This window comes from Aythya fuligula, chromosome 2, assembly GCF_009819795.1.
Source record: "Aythya fuligula isolate bAytFul2 chromosome 2, bAytFul2.pri, whole genome shotgun sequence".
Taxonomy (NCBI): Eukaryota; Metazoa; Chordata; class Aves; order Anseriformes; family Anatidae; genus Aythya; species Aythya fuligula.
Genome location: NC_045560.1, coordinates 27,072,634 through 27,087,665, shown reverse-complemented (window position 1 = coordinate 27,087,665; position 15,032 = coordinate 27,072,634). Strand labels below are relative to the sequence as shown.

The 15,032-nt window shown below is 36.9% G+C and overlaps 1 protein-coding gene across 1 annotated transcript in view; it reads left to right on the top strand.

Annotated features, from left to right (window-relative positions):
* The window catches only part of COL28A1 (collagen type XXVIII alpha 1 chain), a 66,866-nt gene that overhangs the window by 36,488 nt on the left and 15,346 nt on the right, over nucleotides 1-15,032 (top strand). The window contains exons 22-25 of the mRNA XM_032182138.1: nucleotides 17-85; nucleotides 2,603-2,671; nucleotides 6,004-6,072; nucleotides 8,071-8,139. Of these exons, the coding sequence (XP_032038029.1) occupies nucleotides 17-85; nucleotides 2,603-2,671; nucleotides 6,004-6,072; nucleotides 8,071-8,139 (276 nt within the window). The remainder of the gene's footprint in view (nucleotides 1-16; nucleotides 86-2,602; nucleotides 2,672-6,003; nucleotides 6,073-8,070; nucleotides 8,140-15,032) is intronic.

Genomic DNA, 15,032 nt, shown 5'->3' with positions numbered 1-15,032 from the left:
TACTGTTTTGTAACAGGGTGAACCAGGAGAGAGAGGGCCACCTGGAGTAGCTGGATCATCTATTCAGGGGCCACCTGGACCAAAGGTGATTATCTGTATATTTGCTGGAGACCAGAGATCAGCAAATTTTTATTGCACATTTCTGTCAAAGTTAAAGAATGTAAACTAAATGAGTTAAAATTTATTTTGGAAGTAGCAAATCTGAGTGAATTTTAAAGGTAAGGAGTACTGAAAAGTACCAAAAAATTAATGAAGTATGTCTGGAAGCCATTTAACATGGTGCTGGGCTTAGTGGGTGTCTTCCTTTGAAATTAATCATGTTGAAATCATCTTATTTCACATTTACTTATGCTTGTGGTTTTTTTTTTGTTTGTTTGTTTTTGTTGTTTGTTTGTTTCTTGTAAAGACTAAAGATTTCCTGAAAGCAGCTGTAAGCCCCTGCAGAAAAGTGTCTATGGACACTTCCAGGGAGTTATATGCTGATGTAGAAATTTTTTTTGGAGGTGATTGTTTGTATGTTACTTCCAAGTGAATAACTGGACTGTATTTTCTATTTAAAATGAAATATCATACGCCAGATACCTAGAGCTACATCTATCTCATTTTATCTATGGCTGAAATGTACCTGAAATGGGCATGAATTGTCCTTCTGAGTGAAATATGCTGACTTAGCATTAAAACCATTTGAATATTCATTATTGCCCACATTTTTATTTTATGGATAGAATCAATGCTGTTTTTATAATACCCCAGTTAATTTCAGCATTAATTGTTGCTCTTCAGTTTTGGTGTAATAATCACTACTGGATATCCATCCACTTTGGAGTCACTTCATCCCCAATTTTCTTCTTCTGTAAAAATATATGTGAACCTACACACATGCACATGTAGATATTGTATACACAATGTACTTACCAGCCTGGCAACAGGACAGCCCAGGGGACTAGGATTTGTTTTGGACTTGTTTGTGTATGGAAGATGAAGAAAAGAGAGAATGGAAGAAGCTCAGGGTGCACCTGCAGTAAAAATGGAACCACAGAGAAGAAAAAAAGGAGTGCAAGGTGCTCCATTTCTCTTATATAGGTTTAAAATCATAGCCACGTGCCAAACATTATGTCAGGAAAATAAAAGTGTCATCTTATAACACATGACTTGCATGAAGGCAGGTTTCAGAACACCCGTCTGCCTTCTTGACATGGTGCCATTTTTCTGGTTAATGTGGCATTTTTGAGAAGACATGTAAGTCAGCCTTTTGATGACATTCTTGCTGAATAATAATAACTTTGTAGACTTCATTATCTTTTTCACTCTTTTATTCAGTTCAGTACAGTTCATACCACTTTCTTAGCAGACCAGCCATGATCCAAAGTCCTCTGGAGTCTGTAAAAGTGTTTTCAGGCTCTTCACTAAATTTTATGTCAGACCTTTTGTATGCAGTGACTAATGCATCAAAACAATTAGTTTGGGTAATTATACTATGTAAGTTGATTTTTAGAAAAATTGCCTATTTAGTTCCATAGTAATACCTATACCTTTGTTTCAATAAATATCACCTATGTTTATGCCAATTGCTCAAAAATATAAAAAGCTATGCACGTCCATACTCTCTCTGCATTGTGGAAAGTACAGTGATTAGTAGTATTTGTTTCACTACCAGGATGTTCAAAGAATACAAGGCATTATAAAATTATTGTGCAGGAAAACTGCATGTTTTTCAGTGCTGGGAGTTGTCATGGTCTGAGGTCTATTTATTACATCTCCAAGTATTTGCTGTAGTAGTGGGTGATCACTAGATGTCTAACCCCTGGACAAGGTTGTGTCAATTGGAAATTTATTTATTTTAAGCTACACCCACGTTTGGGGATTTGAGTTTCATTTCCCTTGACAACCATTATGCTGTTACCAATACAGAGACAGTAACATTAGATAGCTGCTTTTTCTCATATTCCTCTCATGGTTACAGCTGTTCCATGGTTTTGATAGAACCTTTGATCTTCATTCCCTAGTGAAAGTCCTGAAATACTGACTTTCTCATTACTGTTAAAAAAAAAAAAAGGAAAACTTTCATTGAAAACCATCTTTTTTATTTTTATGATCCTTAATGTAAAGTGAAACATCTGTTGCCTTAGATTAAACATCAGGAACCAAGGGTTAACATACGAAAAGTGAAATTTAAGCCTCGTTGCTTTCTAGGAAAGTCACTGGCAGAGCTAGGACTGCCAACAGTTATTCTGGCAATATTTGAAGAAAAATGCAAGTTACTTCCTGGGTCTTCGTAGAAGTCTGTGGAGCCTGCAACTTTGAAATGGTGTGCCATTGCATCTGTAACCTTTCTGAACATATCCTGTCTGCCAGCACTTTGAATTTCTTTGCTGTCCTCTGGCAGAAACGAGGTTACACCAGCCTTACACCAGTCTGTGCTTAGCTTGTGATGTTAAAAACTTCCTCTAGAAATGCTGATTTCATATTACCTAGTTCAGCAACAGTCATGTCACTGTCAGAAGGAATGGAATATTAAGCTGAAAATAATAAAATATTATATTAAACTGATATTAAACCAAAAATAACAAAAATGTCTTTGGTTTTATTTCTTTTTGGATAGGGAGATCCAGGACCCAAGGGGCCACCAGGAGACGATGGGCTTCCTGGAAATTCAATAATGGGACCAATGGTAGGAATTTTGAGACAAAAGTTGGAAAGCAGAGAAATGTGAGACATAATGCAAAGCTCTTGTGAAAATGTATAAACTGCCTGAACATCTTTCTCAGGAAAGTAACCAACTAATTCTTCAACTTTTCTATCATCCCAACTTAAGTATATGCTTTAAAATAAGCTTATATTCTTTTCAAAGAAAAAACTCAAAATATATTAAATAAATAGTACAGTGTACCTCATTCTGCAAATTTCCCTCATGAAGCCTTCGTTAAGAAGGTAGCTCTTGAAATTCATCTCCACCTTTCATTACCTCATGTTGTCTTTGGTGCCTCTGTTTGAACAATATACACTTTTTTGAGTAGGAGCGAACAGGTATTATCTGTTTTAACAGTGGTGTTTCAGAACTACCAACCCTGCAATTTCAAAAACATATGTAAAACACAAAATAATGGATTTTAAAAATTGATCTCCTAACACTTACTTGTGTATAGGTTACAGAATGGGTTTTACTTGGTCAAATCCTTTACATTTTTAACTTCAACACTGGCAAAGGGGTGCAGTAGTCTATTGCAGGTTATGCTATGCTCACTGTGCAAGCCTTTAATGGTTTACTGGCAAGATTAACCACCCTTACTGGAGGGTGGTGGATAGCACATTTATATATTCAGTATTGATCCAGTGATGCATGCAGTAGCCTGTATTTTTGAATTTTCAACAACAGTAAAATGATTTACTTTGTCTGTAATCTGGAATGCTAATTCACTCTGTTTTTCCATAAAACAAAGTGATAAATGAGACTTAATTGTCCAGTCCAGTACTTAATCATTTAGGTTTTGATCATGCCATAACTTTTTTTTTTTCTTAATAATAACATTGTCCTGTTCTTCCTGCTGGATATGTAGAATCTCATCTACAAACTTCTTGAAACTTTTTCCTGTTTTTTACACATGGTAATGTTTACAGACAGTCAAAGCCATGGGCACAAAATGTATGTTTATATACTGTGTTTTTGTTTGTTTGTTTTTAAGAGTGAAGAAGCAACTGCTTCTACATTACTGCTTCAGGACATGACTTTACAACCTGCTCTGAGAAGGAAAGCAATGTAGATGAATTAATGTAGCATGTCATCAGTGACAACAGTGGCACCTGCCTTGTTGGCAGTGCACTGACTTGCAGTGAGTCACTGGGATTATGTTATCCAGATCCCACAAAACTGTGGGAAACAGTAATCATGGAAGTTCTCCCTGTCCATCTCTATTGTGTTTTGGATGCAGCTATTAAAACAAAAACAAAAAGCACAAAAACAACTAAATAATCTGGACTAAAGAACTGTCTCGTCCAGCAGATTTGGCAGTAGATTTATGACTTAAGTAGATTTATAGCTATGCTACTAATGGCAAAACCAGCTACTTGACAAAATCCCAGTTCTGAAAGAAAATAATGTGTTAACATGTATTTGGTATTTACAGTGGTCTGGTAAGATTAAATGAAAACATCTGTTTGGCATTTTTTTACTGCACTAGAATTGGAAGTAAAAATAAAGATGAACTCATGATCCATGATTTCTATTCTTGTTAAAAAAATGTCACAAAACGTTTTTAAAACATTTTTTATTTTATCCATAATGTAAGAACTATGGGTATTAAGAATGAGGAAGAGGTAAATTGGTTTTCCATTATAAAGCTATTCATGGACTAAAAGCACACTCATTGTTAAATTCTCTCAGAACTGAGTTGGAATTTCATGATTTGGAAAGTAGGAAGCATAAAGAAACATCTCCCAGGGCTCTTGCAGTTTGAAATTGGTGGTAAGATTCAAGTGTTTGCCTTTAAAATCTTTCAGTGAAATTATCCCTTTGGACTGTACAATAAGAGAGACTCATACAGACCAGTCCCTGAGGTCTGAGCTGCTTGTCAGGAATCCATCTCTAGTTTCTTGAAGTATTGTATGTTGCAGAAATTTCCAGGCACAATATGCTGATGAAATACATTGATAAAATAGCATTGTTCAGTCACTTGTAATTCCCTTCCCTTCCCTTCCCTTCCCTTCCCTTCCCTTCCCTTCCCTTCCCTTCCCTTCCCTTCCCTTCCCTTCCCTTCCCTTCCCTTCCCTTCCCTTCCCTTCCCTTCCCTTCCCTTCCCTTCCCTTCCCTTCCCTTCCCTTCCCTTCCCTTCCCTTCCCTTCCCTTCCCTTCCCTTCCCTTCCCTTCCCTTCCCTTCCCCTATCTATTTTTATTGGAATTATTTATCTAATTTTATCTATTTTTATTTTTATCTATTTTTATTCCTCAGGGGAGAGGAATGCTATTTGCATGTAATTGTTCTTCAGGATGTTTTATCTTTATGTATATTAACAACTGACCTTCCAAAAATCTGCAACAGAGCCCATTTACCTTTCTTGGTTCTCTGGGACTGAGTGAAGGATGCACACTGCTCCTTGTATGGACATATGCATACTGTGCTTGGGAATGGGTTGGGTGTGTGTCTTACGAGTATCAATAAGGATTTCCAACTGGCACATACGAACATAAATACTATAGACTGTCAACATACCTTGAGGGATACCTTAAAGTAATACGTTTTCTTTCTTGGTTCTGCAAGGAACAGTCTAGTACAAGCTCGGTTAACTTACTCATTAAATGTCAGGAAAATGATTGCTGAAATGAAGGAAGAGAAGACTGCTATTGGTTTCTCTGGTAGTGAAAGGAAGCACTGAGGTTTTGCAAATGGATAAAATCTTTAGTGGGAGTCACTGGAAGAGTGAACATAAGGAGTAATTGTCTCCTAATACAAGGCATTTTAGGCTAAGCTATGAGAAAATAAATATGTCATATTATTGATTATATTTCTTTAAATTATTTTCCTTGTAAAATGCAGCTTTAGTTTACTGCATAAGAGAACCAACGTGATTTCCCTGAAACACAAAATGTGCTACATAATATAACTTACGGTTAGCATACTGTGTTTCAGTATTGTTGATTTAATTGTTCAAAACTCGGGACTGTTACCCTCAAAGTCACAAATGTTTAACTTTTTGATTTTTTTTTTTTTAATTGGCTGAAGATAAAGGTAATATTCTGAAGATTTCTCTCTGCAACTACAAATCTAGATGTTGATGATTTCATAATGAGACCTCCTATTCTTCTAAAAGCTTAATTTGATCAACTGAAACCACGATAAAAAAAAAAGCACAAAAAATTCTGAGCTTTGCAAATAAATTGGAAAAGCTGGCGACTGCTATTCTATATTTCCAAAAGGATATTAAACAGTTTCCTCACATATTTGTTACAGTTACGTCATGATGATCCAGATACTGACACAATGCCTGATTTATTATTTTTGTACTTAGGGTAACCAGGGCCTGCCTGGACTACCTGGACCCCGTGGAGCAAAAGGTGATGGCCACAAAGGTGAAGCTGTAAGTTTAATTTTAATTCTCTACTTTTTATTGTTTGTAATTAGATTCTGTACATTGTGTTCTGCTTCTACTACTACTACTTCTGTGTATGCTCTCTATTTAACTAATTAACTGAATGTAATTAAGTTTTTCTTTCACTCTTTAGCTTATTTAAGTATCTCACATATATTTTGAAGCCCTTCCTTCCTTCCTTCCTTCCTTCCTTCCTTCCTTCCTTCCTTCCTTCCTTCCTTCCTTCCTTCCTTCCTTCCTTCCTTCCTTCCTTCCTTCCTTCCTTCCTTCCTTTTTTGTTCAATATCTCTAGTAACATCTTCTTGGCCAAATCTTAGAGACTTCACTGCCTTGTTTTTTCAGCTGCTTCTCATACCAGGGGGAGTCAAGTTATCTTTTTTTGAAGATTCCTCCTCCCCCTCCTCTTGCTTTCCTGATGGTTAGCTACTGAAGGAGTTAACACCTGAGTGTTCCACCTGGCACATCCATCACAAGGGCCTATCATCCTAAATATCAGTCATCCAAAGCCACACAGATGTGTTTGACAAATCTTTCACTAGAAGGTGTGAATACTGTTGCCATCCTTCTTTCGCCACGTCTGTAATCCAACCTTTTTCCACACTACAACCACAAGAGCTCTCCCAAATATTCTGAGGTGGGACCTGATTGCTTCCAAATAGGTCATGGCTCAGCTCCAATTTCCTGTCATTCAAACTGATCCTGGGAAGAGATCTCAGCCCTCCTTTCCCTTTGGGATTCAGAATTAGTTCAAAGGGTACTCACTCAAAATTCCTGGAGAAATGCTATGTACCTGATACATTTCACAGCACTTGGTGACACTAGACCAGCTCGAGACTCTTTGGAAGGTCAAGGAGTGCCAGTTTTGGACCCAGGTCCATTGAACAGGCTACATACAAATAAATGAAATGAAAACCCCTATCATTATCCCAGATAAACCAAAAAGCAAATGCAAAGGTGATAATAAAAAAGACAGTGATGCAAATAGATGATTGAAAAAATATTATTTGGCCTTAAAATGCATCGTAGCAACTAAGTTTTAAACCTTACAAGATTTCTGTCTAAGCTAGGTGGGAGAAAAAAGTATCAGTAGATACAGAATCAAAGAGATTAGTGAAAGACTGAAAACTTTTCGTTCCTAAATAATCAAAGAATTCAAGATCAGCCCGGTTTGGTAACCATTGATTAATAAAGCTACCCAAAGGCTGGTTGTAGTTTGCCCAGTCATCAGTCACAGGATGGCAAACTTAGGTGGATGTGTGCATGCTGCACTGCTATTGCTGACTAAATAATTAAAAAAAAAAAAAAAAAAAAAAAACAGAAAAAAAAAAAAGCTTCAGTATTGTATACAGTATTCAGTATGCAGTAGTATTCCTGATGTTTATTATGTTTATTATAGGTTTCCACCTTTGCGTGCCCCATGGTCTGGAAAATCCCACTCTATAAATCACTCGTGGACACGAACAAGATATATGTAGTTAAGGATCTGTAGCTCTGATAGAGCAAAGAGATCTGGCATCTGAATGCTGAAAGGGAGGGTAGGGATGCCTCCAACAGCATGAAGGACCGCTGAAGGGGCTGTGAGGGACTGAATGGGAAGTTCAGCAAACAGGCTGTCAACACAAATAAATCAAAATATGTTAGTTCTGCCTGACCCCCAGGTTTAATGGATCAGCTCTGGTATCCCAGATGTGGTGTATGAATCATGGAGCAATATCTGCTTTCTGACTGGTTTCTCAGCTGAGAACAGCTCTGATATTCTTAAGTCGGGAGCAGGACTTATTTTCCTCCACTCTGGTAGTCTTTTTTGGTTTCCACCTGGGACTAACTATGATGCTCAGTACACATTGGAAATATTATGCACTCGACAAAATACAGCAGAAACAGAGATGTTAATAACTACTGCTGAAATTTTTTTCTATATGGAAGAACATAAGTACTACTTCTTTAGGACTGGTACTGACATGCTTTATTCCTCTCCTGTACCAGGGACCTCCAGGACCAGCAGGCCCTCCAGGACCAGCAGGCCCAAAAGGTGTGGGAGATCCTGGACCAAAGGTACTAGCACAGTGGTAGTACATGCATCTGACTAGTAGACAGGGTAGACAAATATGTCTCCTAAAAGTGCATTAAATTAGGATGAGAAAATGCTGAAATCTTTGTATTCCAGTCAGAAGTTTGTCGATAGGCTTCTCTGCCATGTTGGATGCATAACAGTTCTTGCTTTATCTCTGCAGATCTTTCATACACCCAAAGATCCAGGATGTTTCTAGGTATTGGAGTTTCCATGTAGAAGTTAGAATCCAATGCAAGTACAGTATTGACTGTACTTTCACATCTCCTTTTGTCTATGGCAATGAAAAGGGCAAAGGCCCCCAAGGAGTAGTGGAAATAGAGGTTACTGGAAACAATTAAATATTATTAAAGTTACTAGAAAGCGATTCCCAAGAGAAGACTGAGTCTTAGTCTAAAATGAATATCAGCTTAGAGAAAAAAAATTGATGGAAAAAAAAAAAAAAAAAGATATGGAGATTAGAAATACATCACTTCCTTTGTTGTTGTTGTTGTTGTTGTTTTTTCCATAAAACACAAAATAGATAAATGTTAAAAAGTTCTAAGCAGGGTGTAATTGACTTAAAAAGTCACATTGTAACTACTGTGTTATAAAAACTTGGAAAAAGAAGAGACATGTATGACGAAGATCATAGAAGAAATTGCTTTAAAATATCCTGCAGAGTGGTTTTATTAATGATTTCCTTATTACATGTGTGAAATAGGAAACAGGGAACATGCTGCAATAGAAAGTAAAATAAATATTGCCCAAACAAAATTTTTCCCAAACAGAAAGGACTTTAAACTTTAGTTCCCAGAACATGAGAGTTCCCATTAAAAGCAAACAACAACAATAATGTCTTTAAAATATATCCACAATAAAGGAAAAACTGAATGCCACTCATCCTTAGAATGACCAATAGCCTGCAGATAGGGACCTGAAAAACCTGGCTTTATACTTCTGTTCAGAGCTACCACTTATCAATATATTGAGATATTCCACATGAAATAATGTGGTTTAGAACATGACAGAACTACTAAAGAACTAAAAGTAATTTCAGTTATGCCATTTGGTATAGATTTACAGAAAATATATACAGCTAAACTAACTAGATATTTTATGTGAGGGGAATTTTTTTCTTCTTTTTTATCTTCTTTTTTCTTTTTTTTTCAAATATAGATTTTACACTTGATATAATGCAGCCTTACAAGAAATTTTTCTTGGTACCACAGAAGAACATTCCATTACAGCCTAGGATATTGTATAAAAATATGAAGTCAGATATTACATAAAAATGTAACCTCTGGCTACAAAATGTCTGGGGGCATCTTTCCATCTGGAATTCCCCTGCGCCTCCTACTGGAGAGTAGCATTTTCCCCAGAAAAAGGAATTGAAAGGTCATATCAGGTCATCCAATAAGAATATCTCCCACCATGATACCATGGTTGAATGAGTACAAACCCCAGAAATATACATCAAAATTTCAATGGGAATATAGGGGTTTGATTTAAAGAAACTTGAGTTAAACAAATACAAAATGCAAATAATATTTGTTTGCTTGTTTTATTTTTCTGTTTGTTTGTTTTTAAATGAAAGGAAACCACTAGAATAACTGCAGTGAAATTTCTCACAGCTGGAATTTTTTATCTCAACCATTGTGGTTGTGTTTCTGAAAAGCATCAGAAATATACAAAGTATACAGAAATAAACTTAAGAAAATCATAGTGCCTGGCTAATAGAAGAGATCAAAAAGTGGGTCACAACTCACATTTGTTCTTATAGTCATGAATCCATGTAATTGCTCGATCAAGCAGTTATTTGGCTGTATAGTTATTACGAAAGTTCCAAACCAGATCATGACTGACAGAAGAACAGAATAGTATCATAAAATGCCTTAGATGGGAGGAGGTAAGAGCTGTAAAGTAGAAGGTAATATATCCAGCTTTTGCGCTGGAGGATTTGTGATCTAGTCTTTTTATCACAGGCATTCTTACACCTCTGTAACTGTCATGACATAATAATATATATATATATATAAATATATATAAATAAGTCATATATTAGCTATTACAATACTTATGTTTTCACCTTCAGCTCTATGTGAAGTAAATCATTGTCAATCGAAGCGAATTATGCATATTCTCTTGTAAAGACCTCATGTCCTTAGTTGTCAGTCTCTTCTCCACCTTTGAACAACCTCAGAGGTATTACCATCCTTGCAGGTCTGAGAGCTGAAGTATATTAATAGTACTAGTAAAGGAAGTTTATTGGTAATTTCTTGTTGTGGAGGAATGGGACTGAGGCTCTGTTAATTGAACATTATTGATTCATAATAAATTTATGCAAAAGAAGTGACCAAGTGAGGCTGTTATAGTTTAATAGTATTTGATTATTCCAGAAATACAGTAATGGATTATCTATGATAGGACTTGGGTGTTATATAGCCTAATGGGCAAGGCTTCAGAACCTGCAGTCAGTCTGGTTTAGGCAAGACACACACACAAACTCAGAATCTTCTTGCGTACTCTGCACGAGGGTTTTAGGCTGAATTGGAAATGTGCTGTTGAAATGAAGTAGTTCCAATTTACTGTGCTTTGGGTTATGAACCAAAAAGAGGTCAGAGCAAACGGTCTCATAGCACAAGATATGGATTCCCTTCAGATGAAACTGAGCTAGATCATCAGAGCTGGAAGCATTCTTAATGCGCTTCTGCCACTAGTGGGTGATCAGCCCACAGCTGCAGGCTAGGAGCTGCCTGCGGTCACTGCAGATGCATTGCTATTGGGCCTGTAGCACTGTTTGTTGGAGGACACGTGCTATTAGAAGCTTCCTGTAGAGCAGATATTTCTACTCCTCATAGCCAGTCATGGGGTAGATTGGGAATGCACCACATCTGTGGGATATGGAGAGGTGGCATCTCATTCTAGGAAGAATTGTATTATAAAAAAAAAAAAAAAATAAATCTGTAGAAATAGCTGTCTTTGCAAATAACACAAATAACATAATTAGGGGAAACCATGCTCATATCAGATTTTGTTTAAAAAATCAAGCGTAGATCTACGGGTTTGATTGTGTTGCAGTGTGACATTGCCATAAAATCTGGCTGCTCAGAGCACTGCTTATCTAGCGGTCTCTGTCAGAAATTAAAAAAAAAAAAAAATCAGAGTTAAAAACAAAAACTTAATTTGTATTTTTAACTTTAAAATAGGCAAGTTTCTTTTTTGTGATTGAACTAGATTGACGTGTTAATGCTATAGGGTGAGAATGTGTACTGATTCTCTAAGTGGTGAACAGCCTTGCTTTTGCAATGTGGGACTGTTGTTCCAAAGCATTCATTATCTAGGTAAATAGCCACACCTGTGATGTAGTTCTGTGCATCCACGCTAAACATGGTGGAGAGTACACTGGAAAAAAAGAAACAAAGAATATAAACAGCTTTTCTCCCTCCTTTCAATTTTGTACTCCTGCTTGCTTATACAAAGTTTGGAATCTTCAGTCTCTACAGAACTTCCTGGTAGCAAAGGTGCTGCAAGGGAAAACAGTTCACCTGAATTGCAAAAATTCCCCTAGAACTTAGTTCCTAAAGTGCATAACCTTCCATGTTTTTTTTTTATTTATATATTTGTTTGAATTTTAATTAAAATATAAGTACACTGGCTATCTCTTATCCTTTCCATATTTAAAAACAACCAACCAAACAAACAAGTAAACAAAAAATCCAGCAATCTCAGCATATAAAAAGAACATTTATTTGATAAAAGTGACTCATAAATTTACATGGTAGTTAATGTAAAATTCCTTTGACTGTCACTACATAAGAATGTTCCATTCAGCTGAATCAGAGTTCTGTTCTCCCCCCCTTTCAGAAATGGCTCACATATGTGCACACTGCAAGATAGGAATTTTGTGTATCAGAGGTCAAATTCACATGAAAACACAATTGGAACATGTGGGATGCATTCAATCCTGGCAGCACCCTATTTTCTCTAGCATTAAAACAGAGGCACATAATGTCAGAGGATTAAAAAAAGATATAAAAGAACTATTGCCAACTAGGGGGTGGGTTGCAGACATTCAAGAGCAAGAGCACATCACTAGAAATAAAGGTTCATTCTCAGTAATTGCACAACAGAAAGATTATTAATCTCACCAGCATAGCCCCTAGTGTATGAACGCTTGGGCTGGATCCATTTGCAATACGCCTTCTGCAGCTTGGGGCCTGTCTATTTGAACTAAAATAGGGAAGGTGGAGATGCAGTTACTCTTTTCTTAGATGTTCTTCTTATAAATACCCTTCTATCAACTAGTTCTCACTAAAGAGAGCACTGCAATGTCTCCTGTGTGTTTCAATACCAAATATACATGCCTCACAGTAAATGAGATGTATATGATGAGAAGCCAAAATTTATTTCCCAGGTGAGCATTAGCTCGTTAAACGAGTTTTCTTGATCCAGTGATAAGGAATAGGCATTGGAGTACCACACTTTCATTGTCTTGATGCAGCTCTTTCTTTCTTGTTTCAGTGGTGTTTTTCTAGTTCACTGCAGATGGTGACAAGCTTGTCTACAAGCATAGTGCAGAAAATAAATTAGAGCTCATCAAAGAGCAGTACTAATCCTTCTTGAAATGAATTCCCTGGAGGACAGCTTAGTGTCACATCTTAGAAAAAAGAACTGCTCCACTTCACAACTCATAAAGCAAAATAGAAGTATTTTTCCTAAGCCAAGAAATACAGAAACTTTGAGAATTACTATAAAGCTCTACAAAAGAGCTTTTCAGTGAGACATCTGGTATTAACTAAGCATGTGAAGCTAAAATTCAATCCTTCACCTGCAATGACCCTGGGTAAGAATGTGTTACCCATGGGAGGAAGAGAGACACAACTTCAAGTCCCTCATGTGCTCTTTTTGGTCAGGACTGATCCAAGAGCAGGTTGCAGGTATATTCAATACTGGAACACATGGAATTGTTTCCCTGCTGAGTTACTTCCCTTCACAGTGGCTTACAGGCTGCTTCACAATCGACAGCAGCCCAGAATCTCCAAAAAGCAATGCATACTGTAAAACCATATCTAAATAACCACCTCTTAGCTTTGGTACCTCTGGCGTGTTTCAGAGGCTTAGGCAGAGAAACCTTTGTCTGCTCTGTGCAACATCTGCTTAGGTTTGTTTCATGGTTTATGAGGACACTGAAGACTAATAGTTTTTCCCTTAATAACAGATGGAACTAAATAAGAAGATGGCTGCGTTTACCTAGACTCTGAGTATTTGCTAGTAATATGACAATCTGAAGCTAATGAAAATACTTTGCAGGAGGAACTGATAAATCAGGAAGGTTTTAATCGATGAGGAATATCTACCCTTCATCTCACTGCAGAAGGGCATTTCCCAGCACTGTGTGTCAGACTCTAGTGCTACAATCTTGAAGTGCTTAAGATTGTAATCTCTAAATGTTTACAGCTAGAATCTGCCACAAAATGAAAACAAAACAAAACAAAAAGTTTAAGGGCATTTCCAATGTCCTTTGTGTTTGCATTAGTAGGGAAGGTGTGATATAAAAGTCTCAGATCACAGTAAGAACACCTTTCATATGTGAGAAAAAAGTAGCCATCTTTTTTGCTTCCTTTTCCAAACCTGTCTAGACCAAACCAAACCAATCAACAAACTCTCCTCTCTGATCACATCTGAAGGAGAAATTTCCCCCTGACTGTATCCGACAGTTGACTTATCCCACAGACCGTGAGCTTGACACACCAATTTAAAGCTAAGAGCATCCCTGTACCATGCCTGTGTCCTGACTCAAGCTGGCCAATGTCCATTGTTTTGGAAGAAAAAGGGTTTGAAAATAAATTTGGAAGCCAAAAGTTACATGAAGAAGGAAAGCATTATAAGCTAAATTTAAGCCTCAGCCTTTGGATTCAGGGTTCCCACCTCTCCAAATCCATCAAACCTGAGCATAGTTTAGGCTGTGATATATTTACATAAACAGTACAAGTCAGGACTTGGCATGGGAGCTTCATAACCACGTACAAAAACCACAGATTGGAGTGATCTGTCACTAGAGGCTGAATCTCGGGCATTTCACCTAAAAAGCAGTCATTATAATGTGAAAGCTGCACAATTCTTCACTGAAAGTAAAAGAAGTCATTAAAAGATTCTGTACTTTTCTTTCGTTCCATTTTAACCAGTACAATATATTATTTCTTTTCACCTACCACAAAGTCTCATCTGAGATCTGCATGATTCATGCTTGTGCCTCTCTTCTGGTTAGAATGCTCCCTCTGCAGGCACATCCATTATTAGAGCTTTTCCTACTGCAAAAACTAGTAGAATGAAGGGTTTTATCAATAAAAATATTTATTTTGTCAAGAAATACCATCTCTTAGTGGCTCTGTTGTTAATATATTGGATGATCAATAGCTTATCAGAACATTTTTTCTTGCCAGCACATGCACAGATTTACAGACATTTACTGAACCTGGTTCAGAAATTTCTGCATCTATAACGTACTTTTTTTTTTTTTCTTTTCTTTTTGAACTGATGAGCATTTTCTAGTGAAAATATGCTGCATGTGTGCCTATCGACTTGCACAGTTACAGACTGTGGAAAATAAAGCCTCCTCTATGTCTCTGTGCCTTTTCTTGTCGATAAGGAGCCCTTGTGCCTACCTGTTCCTAGTGGGCATCTTGTCCATTCTGGCAAGCACTTACAGAACATGGTAGAAAAAAATGTCATTTTCAATTGATTTTTTTTTTTTTTCTGTAGCTGGTAAGATAAATCAGAGTGTTACTCTGCTGGTGGTTTATACCATGTGGATCTTTGCTTGAGGAATAGAGTGTTCTTACTTGGAGCTTAAATGATGTGGGTGCCTACATTTTGGGCTTTTTTTAGTTGTTGT